This window comes from Lithobates pipiens, unplaced genomic scaffold (genome assembly GCF_037356315.1).
Source record: "Lithobates pipiens isolate NorthernLeopardFrog02 unplaced genomic scaffold, aLitPip1_a1.2 Scaffold_19, whole genome shotgun sequence".
Taxonomy (NCBI): Eukaryota; Metazoa; Chordata; class Amphibia; order Anura; family Ranidae; genus Lithobates; species Lithobates pipiens.
The window spans coordinates 218,229,896-218,243,363 of record NW_027507764.1 but is presented as its reverse complement, the minus strand read 5'-3'; the positions used below and the strand labels follow the sequence as shown (position 1 = coordinate 218,243,363).

The following is a 13,468-nucleotide window of genomic DNA, read 5'->3' as shown; positions in this document are numbered from 1 at the left end:
TTATATCTAAGGTAACTGCATAAGTAAAGAACATTTAATGCTATTAAAAAGAATATTAATTTTCAAGTAAAATTTGTACCCACTACCTAACCAAGTGTATGTATGTCTCTGTGTGATTCGGACATATGCAGCCATAAAAATCAGACAGAGGTTCTAATGACCTAAAATAGGAAAAAATCCATTTGCAATTTTAGTTTAAGTGTTCCCAAATTGGGAAATATAAGAATCCATGAAAAGGGGTTTATACTCAAAACTGTTATTGATTTGCTGCATGTGCTCTTATTAACCAAATAGTTTTTGTGAGTGCACCAAGGATGACGAATGATAGTTGTTTGAGAACTTCTCAAAGGGGCCTTGACTGGTGTAAGCTCAGCATAAAGGAGAGTAGCTGGATATACAATTGTGGCCTGACTGACTGTAATGTTTAAGGGAAAGCATAGGATTTTAAAAAGGCTTCATGCACATAGGTGCCTGGGACCAGGGCTGGCCCAAGACATTGTGCTGCCTGGTTCCAAGGTTAAAATGCTGCCCCCCCCAAAAAAAAAAATCACGCCCACTTAAAAGCCCCCACATCCATTATAATCCATGATAATTAAAACTAAAATACATTTTATCAATAAGTCAGATTTACATGCAACCGAACCTTGTCTATATGCAAAATTATATGACATACCATTATGTTCAATTCCAAGGGACGGGCTAGGGTAGTATACGGACAGGCTAGGGTTGTATACAGACAGGCTAGGGTTGTATAAAGGCAGGCTAGGGTAGTATACAGTCAGGCTAGGGTAGTATACAGACAGGCTAGGGTAGTATATGGACAGGCTAGGGTAGTATATGGACAGGCTAGGGTAGTATACAGACAGGCTAGGGTAATATACAGGCAGGCTAGGGTAGTATATGGGCAGGCTAGGGTAGTATATATACAGGCTAGGGTAGTATACAGACAGGTTAGGATAGTGTATGGACAGGCTAGGGTAGTATATGAACAGGATAGGGTAGTATACAGACATGCTAGGGTAGTGTATGGACAGGCTAGGGTAGTATACATACAGGCTAGGATAGTTTATGGACAGGCTAGGGTAGGGAATGGACAGGCTAGGGTAGTATACAAACAGGCTAGGGTAGTGTATGGACAGGCTAAGTTAGTATACAGACAGGCCAGGGTAGTACATGGACAGGCTATGGTAGTATAGGGACAGGCTAGGGTAGTATAGGGACAGGCTGGGTTAGTATATAGACAGGCTAGGGTAGTATACAGGCAGGCTAGGGAAGTATATGGACAGGCTAGGGTAGTATATGTACAGGCTAGGGTAGTATACAGACAGGCTAGGGTAGTATACAGACAGGCTAGAGTAGTATACAGACAGGCTAGGGTAGTATATGGACAGGCTAGGGTAGTATACAGACAGGCTAGGGTAGTGTATGGACAGACTAGGGTTGTATATGAACAGGCTAGGGTGGTATATAGACAGGCTAGGGTTGTGTACAGACAGGCCAGGGTAGTATACGAACATCAGTGGCAATGCTGGTGGGGGGGTGAAATCAGTGGCAGTGCTGGGGGGGGGGGATTAGTGGCAGTGCTGGGGAGAGATGGGATCACTGGCAGTACTGGTGGGGGATGGGATCAGTGGCAGTGCTGGGAGAGGGGGCAGTGACAGTGCTGGGGAGGTATGGGATCAGTGGCAGCGCTGATGGGGGGGGGGTAGTATCAGTAGCAGTGCTGTGGAGGGATGGGATCAGTGGCAGTGCTGGGGGTGGGGTGGGGTGGGATCAGTGGCAGTGCTGGGGTTGGGATCAGTGGCAGTGCTGCCTGGGACCATTAGACCCACTGGGACCATGGTAGGGCTGACCCTGCCTGGAGCCATACAACATAAAATTCAGGTGTATTTCCCCACCAGGGAGCCACAGGTGCCTACAGTGCCCATAGGAAATAAATGGCTGTATGCACCAATGGACAGCAGTGTGCATACATTCTGGCCATGTCAGACATTCTGAGGCCATGACTGCATGCATGTTTATTTCAGTACCAGCATATACCCATGTACACATACATATAGTACCGTACACATCACATACATCCTTTTATTTCTATAAAGGGCTGTATGGAGCAGCTGTGGCTCCGCTTTAAGAAAATACGCTCCAAGACAACAAAGAAAAAAAAAAAACCCTCTAAATCTCCTAAACTAAAGTGAAAAGAAGGGGAGGGGTGACAATGAGACTTTTATTGTACCACATGGAGACAACAAATCATTAACCATTAAAAATGTCTCAGCATACAACTTTAATATATCTCTTGTATAAAATAAGATCCTAAAAGCAATTTAGCAACACCATCAATATACAACAATATTGTTAAATAGCTTGCATGACTTTACATATGTGAGAATATCACAATCTCATAGAATACATGAAATCATGTATGGCTGGTTTTTGGTAATTGATATAGTTGTTTGTCTTAGGTCCCTATATTAGTACATCATAATTCATGGAGATTTTGTGATTTGGATCACACAGAAGCACACAGTTGTGAAACACGTCGCTCTTTAGAACCATACTTGACTTCATGTATTCTGTAAGATTGTGACCATCTCACATACACTATATTACCAATAGTATTGTGACGCCTGCCTTTACACGCACCTGAACTTTAAAGTGGTTGTAAACCCTTACAACCAACTTTGACCTACAGGTAAGCCTAGATTAAGGCTTACCTGTAGGTCCAAGAAATATCTCCTTAACCTACACGGTTTAGGAGATATTTGCCGAAAGACAGGCACCGCTGTCTACGGCACGCAGGCGCACTGAGCGCGCCGCTGTCAATGGCGATATGCCGCGAGTGGCAGCTTCCGTGCGCATGTGTGGGAGTGACGTCATCGCAGCTTCGCCAAATGACAGCGACGGAGCAGCGAGACCCACCAAGAAGATGGATGCGCCGGACTACAGGGGACAGCGGTGACTTCGCTGGCTCCTGTGTCAGGTAAGTGACACATAATGGACTACTATGCGATGCATAGTAGTCCATTATGCTTTACCTTTGCAGGGAAACAAAGAGGAAGTAAACCCTGATAAACCCTCTTTAATTGTATCCCAGTCTTAGTCCGTAGGGTTCAATAATAGGTTGCCCCCTTTGAAGCTATAACAGCTTCAACTCTTTTGGGAAAGCTGTCCACAAGGTTTAGGAGGGTGTCTATGGGACCATTTTTCCAGAAGTGCATTTGTAAAGTCGGAAACTGATGTGGACAAAAAGAACTTTGACCATTCTTCCAGAAGTGCATTTGTGAGGCCAGGCACTAATGTGGATGAGAAAGCTTGGCTCACAGTCTCCACTCTAATTCATCCCAAAGGTGTTCTATCAGGTTCACGTCAGGACTCTGTGCAGGCTAGTTAGGTGCCTCTACCCCAAACTCACTCATCTATCGTGTTGGGGTTGTTTTTCAGGAGTTGGGCTTGGCCCCTTAGTTCCAGGGAAGGGAACTCTTAAGGCATCAGCATACCAAGACATTTTGGACAATTTTATGCTCCCAACTTTGTGGGAACAGTTTGGGGATGACCCCTTCCTGTTCCAATATGACTGCGTACCAGTCCATAAAGACACGGATGAGCGAGTTTGGGGTGGAGGAACTTGACTGACCTGCACAAAGTCCTGACCTCAACCCGATAGAACACCTTTTGGGATGAATTAGAGTGGAGACTGTAAGCCAAGCTTTCTCATCCACATTAGTGCCTGGCCTCACAAATGAACTTCTGGAAGAATGGTCAAACCCATAGACACACTCCTAAACCTCGTGGACAGCCTTCCCAGAAGAGTTGAAGCTGTTATAGTTGCAAAGGGTGGACCAACTCAATATTGAACCCTATAGACAAAGACTGGGATGCCATTAAAGTTTATGTGTCTAAAGGCAGGCGTCCCAATATTTTTAGTAATATAGTGTATGTATGCAAGCTATATTCAACAATATTGTTGTATATTGATGGTGTTACTATAATTGCTTTTAAGGACTTATTTTATAGTTATAGGGATATAATAAAGTTGTATGTTGAGTCTTTTTAAATGGTTGTGGATTTGTTGTCTCAATTTTGTCCTATTATTACCCCTCCCCTCTTTTCTCTTTAGTTTAGGAAGTTTAGAGCTGTTTTTCATTTTTTGTTGTCTGTTTTTAAGGGATGGTACATGGAGATTAATGTGCATGTGACATCAGCCCACCCTTTCACTTATCTATGGGAATATGCCCAAATTTTACATTGCATAGCTCTAGATGCTAGTGTGCACGCATGTGGCCTAAGTGGTGTGCAGTGGAAGAAATTGTAGCCATTTGATGAGTTTATGTTAGTTGTGGTTACTGAATAATTCCCTTAATGGGTTTTGGAGCATTTAGAAGCCTGCCCAGCACTCATAGTAAGGTCAGGCGTTTGGGCTATGGTCATGGTATTGTTCAGGTCTACCTCACATGTGGCCAATACATAAATGTTCCACATGTAATGGTTATTTAAAGAATGCTATTACTGTATTTATTGGCGTATAACACACACTTTTCACCCTGCAAATTGGGTGCAAATAGTGTGTGCGTGTTATATGCCGGTATTGCAATTTGGGCTGCCTAAGAGGGAACGGGGAGGGGAGCGGGACGAGCCCCCTCAGATTACATACAGCAAGAATCTCCTGTTCACTTAGCAGCCTCTGTAATAGGAAGTCCGTCTCCTGGGCCAGCATTGGACCACTGTTCAGTCTATCATAGAAGCCGGCCAGGAGGCAGGACTTTGTATTAAAGAGGCCGCTGAGTAAACAGGAGATTCTCGCTGTATGTAATCTGACGGCACTTGTCCACCCCCCCTCCCTGTCTCCCCCGAAGCAGCAGTAATCTGAGGTGAAGCTGCAGATGGCATTGATCAGGCTGCATTCATGGCAATGGTGAGGCTGCATATGGGCATTGATCAGGCTGCAGGTGGGCTTTGATCAAGCTGCATTGATGGGCAATTTTGAGGCTGTATATGGGCATTGATCAGGCTGCATTGATGGGCAATTGTGAGGCTGCAGATGGGCATTGATGGGCAATTGTGAGGCTGTAGATGGCCATTGATAAGGCTGCATTGATGGGCAATTGTGAGGCTGAAGATGGGCATTGATCAGGCTGCATTGATGGGCAATTGTGAGGCTGCAGATGGGCATTGATCAAGCTGCATTGATGGGCAATTGTGAGGCTGTAGATGGGCATTGATCAGGCTGCATTGATTGGCAATTGTGAGGCTGTAGATGGGCATTAAGCAAGCTGAATTGATGGGAAATTTTGAGGCTGCAGGTGGCATTGATCAGGCTGCAGATGGGCAATGGTGAGGGTGCATTGATGGGCACTGACCCTTATTTTGCTTCAAAGTTCTTTATTTAAAATTAGATTTTTTTTCCCTGAAACTTCCTTCCTAAAATGAAGGTGCATGTTATATGCTGATAAATATGGTAATTTTTCACTAATTACAAAGGAAAAAAGGCTAAAACAACTTTGCCTTTTATGTCTTTATTATAGAACAATCTTTTTTCTGGGTTTGATTTGGTAAGTGTTATGCCTATGCTTCTCAGCAATCAAGATGATTTCTCTTTCTCTGCTATGCACTTTGCATATTGAGTATTGCTCAGTATTGAAGTTTAACTCCAGGATCATCACCCTTTCACAACTTATGTTATATCTCAGATCTGTCAGATCACCTGCTGTTATTTTCTCGGTTTATGCATCATCGCTTCTCTCCAGCACTGTTTATAAGTCCAGAGGCACCTGGAGAAAGTTTTTTTTTTTTTTTTTCTGCTTACATAGTTTCACTTGATGCTTTGGGACAAGCATAATTTCAGGGCATTTATGGGTGTTACTGTGGCTGGTAGAAGGGGAGGGCTAGGTAGGCTTTTCTTGCAGGGAGAATGTCTCTAGTGTAAGCAGGACTCAGGAGGGCAAGACATAGAAGATAGGCTTTACTGGACAGGATTTGTATGATAATTGCAACCAATTCAATCCTGCTCAGCATCAGCATGAATATCGTACTGACGTCATCTCTGTAGTCTCAAGTACTACAGAGATGAGTCAAAACGACATGGCCCCAGACAGGAAGCAAGCAGGAAGCTTAATGTCACACAATAAGAAAAAGGGCATGCATCAGAAGCATTTACTTTACAATTGCAGAGAGGCAGTAAAAATAAACTACAGGGCAGACTTCATAGAGTTTTTACTAAAGCATTAACACTTTTAACTAAAGTTGGATTTCTGCTTTAAATAACAGTCAATATTCAGCAAAGAAACAACTAATCTCTATGAAAAAACCTAATTGACAGTGATCATTGAAGATTAGGTATTCATGGTATTGATCATCACATAAACTGAAGTCCCTGTCTTGTTTGGCAGCTGTTTTATTTATTAGTTTACTTCGCAAAAAATATGGCCACTTTTTATTTATTACTTTTTATTTATTAAATGATAAGAACACAATCTGGGCTTTCCAAAGCAGATTAATGTTTATATGTTCATATGAACACAGTAATACATGTAATAAATAGATTATTCAAATACTTTCGCAATAGGGTCAAAAAATCTAAATATGTGTTTTTTTGTTTTTTTTTAACACAGTGGATTATAGACCTAGGTCAAATGTTTACTTGTGCAAGCCTAAACAAGTAGAAACTCATATGTAAGAAATAAGCATACAGTATGTATAAAATGCATTGTTTTGATATCGTTTTTTGGTAGCGGAATTACACAAATTTTGTTCTGATGGTTAGTGAAAAATAGCTGATTTATCAATGTAAAATTATAAAAGGTCAGTCCTCCCCCAGAAAAAAATTTTGGTAGATAATGGAGAGTTACACCAACAATTTGTTATATTTCTTGGACATTCTGAGTTACATAGTTACATGGTTACATAGTTAGGCTGAAAAAAAGACACAAGTCCATCTAGTTCAACCAGTAGAACAAAAATAGGAAACTTCCATATACAGAACCCTATATTTGCAGTTCCTGTGTCTTAACATCCACTATAGCCATTAGGAGGGAGCCCTGCTTTATTTTTTTTATATATTTGTAGAATCTAAGGCTGGCCATACATAGTCGAATTTTGAAAGAATTTTCTTTTAAAAATCAGAAAATGTGTGCATTTTGTGATCCAATGGTGCCACCATTGATTTCGAAATTCGACCAACCAGCCTTCAATATCACCTCCTGTTGCTACAGAAAATCATTTCTATGGCTGGGAATCTTCTTTTCTTTCCGTAAATTTTCTTTTCTTGCACATGCGCATTTCTTTTTCGATTACATTTCTCGCATGATTCTCCCATCATTGATTAGAAAATCTTTTGTTAAAATTTTTTTTTACAGCATGCCCAATTACTAAAATTCGATGGCCGCATGAAAATCGGCTGTTGCTGCAGTGCACTAATGGTGCGAAATACGTACTGTATTTTCTGGCGTATAAGACTACCTTTTACACTTAAAAAAAATGCCCAAAAATCAGGGGTCGTCTTATACGCCGGGTATACAATGCTGCCCAATGGATGTCAGCCCCCAAATGTCTGCTAATACTGTATGTGGCTTCAGCTACAAACGGTATATGCCGTTGAGCCAAATCCCCGCGAGCGATTTATTCTATTAATGAATATAGAGCCTGCTTGGATTGGAGTAACAACCTCTGTCAATCCGAGCAGGCTGCATAAAGTAGCCTGCTCGGATTGGCTTTGAGAGAGAGAGAGAGAGAGAGAGAGAGAGAGAGAGAGAGAGAGAGGCAAGGGCTGATGATGCTACAGCCTCTGCCAATCCAAGCATTGGATTATACATTAAATATACATTAAAATAATACACCGCTCACCATACTTCCCTGGGTAAATCCATTCACTGATCTCCTACTACTATACATCCTGCTGTTTGCCTTTGAGATCCCAGGCACCCAAGAGGGACAGGTAAATCTGGGACATATGACAGGGGGTTTATTAAATGCATTTTGGTGGACAATTCCCATAGAATGTAACCCAAAAGTGGTATAGGTTTGGTTAGTGAACAATTCTACTTTCCAGAGTTGTGGCATTCAATAGATCTCTGTTTGTGTTATTATTGTTTGATTTACTTTATGACATATCACAGCATGGTGGATGAGTAGTTGGCATTCTTGCTTTGTGTTTTTTAATGGTTCTGTTTTTTTTAAATGGTGTTGCCTCAGAAGGGGGGTAGTCTTATACTGCGAGTATTGCCCAAAATCTATGTTTTCACTTGAAAAATAGGGGGTCGTCTTATACGCCCAGTCGCCTTATACGCCGGCAAATACGGGTAACTAAAATTCTTAGATAAGATTTTCTAAAGAAAATTCTTTTGAAATTCGACACATGTATGGCCTGCCTTACAGGAGGTGGTGGAAAACGTAAGGGTTGAAGGAAACACCTAAAACTCCCAGGTGTACATGAAGAGAACCAGGAAGATTTTGCTTTTCAGACATCTCAGAACTAAGGCTGGACATACATTATACAATTTTCTTGTACAATTTTCCCTTTCATTTACCAAAACCATATGAGGTTAAACCTAAATACTGAATTTGTACTCAAATAGACAGGCCATTGCAAGACGTAGTTGAAGGTAAATCTAAAGAAAATTGAACAAACATATTGTATGATGTATGGCCAGCTTCAGCCAGAGGTTCACTCAGACCACTGGCCTCCACTTATAATTAAAATATCACTTAAAGGTGCCAAGTGGACTGATCCTTTAATTATTTGTATAATATATCCTTACATCTTACATTAACACATTTGTCACTGTATTATTTTATTAAAAGTAATAACATATGGAAAATGTTGTTTAATTGATTTCTAGTAAGAGTTCCTATTTTGAAACATTTGAAAGCTTTGTTGTACGTTGAGAATTTGTTGGAGTGTTATTTTGATGTATTGATCCTTCTTCATTTATGAAATATTACATTTGTTAATCCATACTCTTTCTAACTCTACAGTTTTGATATGATAAGTGATTACAAACATGGTTAGTTAATGGAGATTGTCGACAATTGTCTTATTAGTCTGATGTTGGATAAATGGGGTACCTTTTCTCCAGCTACACCGTACAGGGAGACAAAAATTGATTATTGTGCCCAGGAGTTGTTAAACACAATAAAGAAGGTGGGGGGATTTAGCAATGCACACATCAAAACTTACTTTGTACCGTATATGCCCCTTTCCAGCATTTCAGACACTTATTTAAATTTATATTCAAATTAATTATCACTTCAGCACTGTCAAAATTTTTTCTGTAATCATGTAACAATTTCACATTACCTTGGAAGAGATGTTATTTTCCCCCATTTTTCTATACAGAAGCGCCTGAGTCCATTGCTTCCTCGCAGAGCTGCAAACCCTTCGTATGGCACGCTGGATGTTCCAGTTACAAACTGTAAGAGTCGTAACCTCTGCTCATTGTTAAACCTCTCCACGGCTGCCCAGAACCACCGGATGACAATGTGTCCGTCGTGATAACCTTAGAGCAGATAGGACAGTGCAGATTTGTAACCAACCAAACTACATAAAATGCTTTCAGGTAAAAATTGTATTTCTGTTATATTTGTACAATGATGGCTACCAAATAATATACAGTATGTGCATGTCACGTGGGCATCTTATCACCTTGTATGGGTTATGAACTCTACAACAGTGCAAAGAACACAAATTGGTTGAGTTACTAAAAAAATAGAGGCCTTTCACTTATCAAAATGAAGGTCCACCATAGAAAGTGTATGTTCAATTTGGAAAGTGAATGTAATGCCGCGTACACACGATCAAACAAGCGGGTGGAAAAGTCCGGCAAACTCAAGTCCGCCGGACAATCCCCCCGTGTGTAGCCTCCGGCATACTTTTTTGACCCGAAAGTACGGCGGACTTAGAAAGTAGTTTTGCACTCCAATCTTCCCACCGGACTCGCATTTCAGCATACAATCCGGCTGTGTGTGTGCCAGTCCGCCGTACTTTTGAAATTAGCGGACTTTTCCCGCCCGGAGAAAAGTCCGCTCATTTCGAGCGGGTCTGCAGGTAGGCGGGGCCCGCGAAGGAGATGTCGCTGGCCCCGCCACATGGTATGGACTTAAAGGGGAACCCCAACTCTGAAAAAACCAGGCCGCGTGCCCTCAAAATGGGGGTGCCTTGGGGAAGGGGGGGCCGCGCGGCCCCCCCACCCCACAGCACCTTGTCCCCATGTTGATGAGGACAAGGGCCTCTTCCCGACAACCCTGGCCGTTGGTTGTCGGGGTCTGCGGGCGAGGGGCTTATCGGAATCCGGGAGCCCCCTTTAATAAGGGGGCCCCCGGATACCGGCCCCCCACCCTATGTGAATGAGTATGGGGTTCAATGTACCCCTACCCATTCACCTGTAAAATAAAGTACAAAAAAAACCACAACACACAAGATAAAATAGTTTATTGCACAGCTCCGGGGGTCTTCCGTCTTCGGGGGTCTTCTCGCCGGACTCCTCCGTTATCTTCTTGTAGCTCTTTTGCTAGCAGAGGAGCCCGGCATTCTTCTTCGTTGCCGCGGCCTCTTCTTCCGACTTCGGGGGTCTTGTCCCCCTCTTCGGTTCTTCTGCCGGGCCACCGCGCCTTCTTACAGCTCTTTTACAGGCGGTGGCCCGGTCTTCTGTCGCCGCCGCCGCCTTCCGTTCTTCTTCTTCTCCTTCTTCTTCTCCTGGAGATGTTGACTCGACGCTCTCTGCGGCCGCAATGCCAGGGACGCGCTGTGCGGCGACTTTTATAGGGACAAGGGGCGGGGTCATCAGTTGATGTCACATGGGTTGATGTCACATGGGTTGATGTCACATGGCGACAGTCCCAGCATCATCCGGGACGGTGACATCGCAAGGGGGCGGGGTAACCATGTGACATAAACCCATGTGACATCAACCAATGACCCCGCCCCTTGTCCCTATAAAAGTCGCCGCGCAGCGCGTCCCTGGCATTGCGGCCACAGAGAGCGTTGAGTCAACATCTCCAGAAGAAAAAGAAGGAGAAGAACGGAAGGCGGCGGCGGCGGAGACAGAAGACCGGCCACCGCCTGTAAAAGAGCTAGAAGAAGGCGCGGTGGCCCGGCAGAAGAACCGAAGAGGGGGACAAGACCCCCTGAAGTCGGAAGAAGAGGCCGCGGCGACGAAGAGGGGGACAAGGTGCTTTGGGGTGGGAGGGCCACGCGGCCCCCCTTCCCCAAGGCACCCCCCATGTTGAGGGCACGCGGCCTGGTACGGCTCAGGAGGGGGGGCACTCGCTCGTCCCCATTTTCCTGGCCGGCCGGGTAGTGTGCTCGGACAAGGGTCTGATGTGGACCGTGGGGGGAGATTTTTTTCAGCGTTGGGGTTCCCCTTTAAGTGCATACTAGGTGGCGGGGCCAGCGACGTCTCCTTCGCGGGCCCCGCCTACCTGGAGACGCGCTCGAAATGAGCAGACTTTCCTCCGTGTGTGTGGGCGAGTCCGTTCATTTCAAAAGTAGGGCGGATAGTACAGCGGACTTAGTACGCCGTATTAGTCCGCTGAAAAAGTACCGTGTGTGGGCAAGTAGCCCGTTCGGAAAGTTTGACAGACAGTCTGGCGGGAAGTCCGCCAGACTAAGTCCGTCGGACAGACGGCTACGTGTGTACGCGGCTTTAGTGAATAAGATGGATGTTAATTCACTTTAATCCCCAATCATGTGCTAGAGAAATCCTGATTTTTCAACTGTACCTCATACATGATTAACCCCTTGGTGCCTCCCAGTTCTTTAATGGGTTTCAGATGCTGGGAGGCAGGGTTTATGAACATGTGACCACCGTGAATGGCTGTCATGGTGGCCACATGACCAGAAAGCGCCCGATTGCAAGCAGCCTTTTATAGCACAGGGCACACGCTCTTGGTTCAGCTGTGTTTGCAATGTGGTACGCAAATAGGCTGCCGCTCAGCTCCAAGGCCCACCCGCCGAGAGGCCGCATATTTGCGTGCCGTCGGCACCAAGAGGTTAAGGATTCAATGTGAACACAGCTTCACCATATTTACTAACATTCTCTTTGCAAAGTGAACATACACTATCCAAGGTAAAAATTCACTTTGCTAAGTGAACAGCCTCTGTTGCTGTAGTTGAAAAGTACTTTTTACAAAATATTAAAAATATATGGTGCATTCACCTCTGCATGTGGATCTCAAATCATCTGCATGTTTTCTGTTTAATCAAAAATTAAATCTGTTACTCACAAGTAATCAGATCCCACCTTCTGGTTTCCTTGAGGTACTGATTAACGTAGCCATGGCACCACAGCTCAAAGCATATACCACCCGCACACCATGGATCCTCAGAATAACATCCAAAAATGTATTAAAAAAATTACAGCAGTAAATGTCAAAATTTGGGGCCATGCAGAACCCCATCATCAGACATGTGATAAAGGGGTCCTGCATGGTCCCAAAATGCTACAGTTTACTGTTGTGATGTGATAATTTTAATACATTTTTGGTTGTTATGCTAAGAATTCATGGTGTGCTGGCAGTATATGCTTTAATTTGTGTTGATACTGGTTCTCAGCTGGTACTTGCTACAGCACCCACTTGATTCAAACTACTCTAGGAACATGTGCAATGGGAATAGCCTATTTGATCTGGTGGCCTCACAACTACCTCCTGGGAAAGCTATATCATCAGTACCTCCCAGGAATTTCTCATAGTTAATCTGTGAGACTTTGGTAGAAGAAAATTGATTGTATTTTTTTTAAGATTTAAAGGTGTGGGCATGATTGGTAGGCCGTTACAGCCACCGATGGCATAGCTTTTGAAAATTGTGGTATGGGATTTCTGGCATGTGGAGCAATGGACAGAGCAATGTCAAATCAGGCAAGTTACACTGAGAATTTTTATGTATACGCTTTATTTAATTGACAGTGGTATATGGTAAAAGTGTGTGTGTGTGTGTGTGTGTGTGTGTGTGTGTGTGTGTGTGTGTGTGTGTGTGTGTGTGTGTGTGTGTGTGTGTGTGTGTGTGTGTGTGTGTGTGTGTGTGTGTGTGTGAGGGGGGGGGGGGGGGGTTGGCTTTAATAAACTCCAGAACTCCATTAAATACACAGATAATATACTTCCTAACCTAGTGTAATGGAAATTCAGTTCATGGAAAAGCCCCCATTTTGTCTGGCTTATACTTCATACCCAGGCCTTTTTTTTTTTATTACTATTGAATTATACTGCCTATAAAGCATTGTAGATATCACTACTGCAGCTAATGGGTTCTGAGTTCCAATCTCATAAAGGGTTCCATCTACTGTACATATTGTGTTTATGCTCACTTTGTGTTTCTGTTAGTTCACTCTGGGTACTCTGGTTTCCAACTAAAACATACTGGTAAGTTAATTTAAAGTTTAAGTCCAGGCAAAAACGAACTAACTCTAAACCTGTACTCTGCCACATTCTAAACCTCGTCTATCTAACCTTGCAAAGCAAAAATCAATGTACTTACCTA

The 13,468-nt window shown here is 43.4% G+C and overlaps 1 protein-coding gene across 4 annotated transcripts in view; it reads right to left on the bottom strand.

Annotated features, from left to right (window-relative positions):
* The window catches only part of HECW1 (HECT, C2 and WW domain containing E3 ubiquitin protein ligase 1), a 422,188-nt gene that overhangs the window by 481 nt on the left and 408,239 nt on the right, over positions 1 to 13,468 (bottom strand). For all 4 annotated transcript variants that reach the window (XM_077491691.1, XM_077491690.1, XM_077491692.1 and 1 more), the window contains one exon: positions 9,293 to 9,491. In XM_077491691.1, coding sequence (XP_077347817.1) covers positions 9,293 to 9,491 — 199 coding nt within the window. The remainder of the gene's footprint in view (positions 1 to 9,292; positions 9,492 to 13,468) is intronic.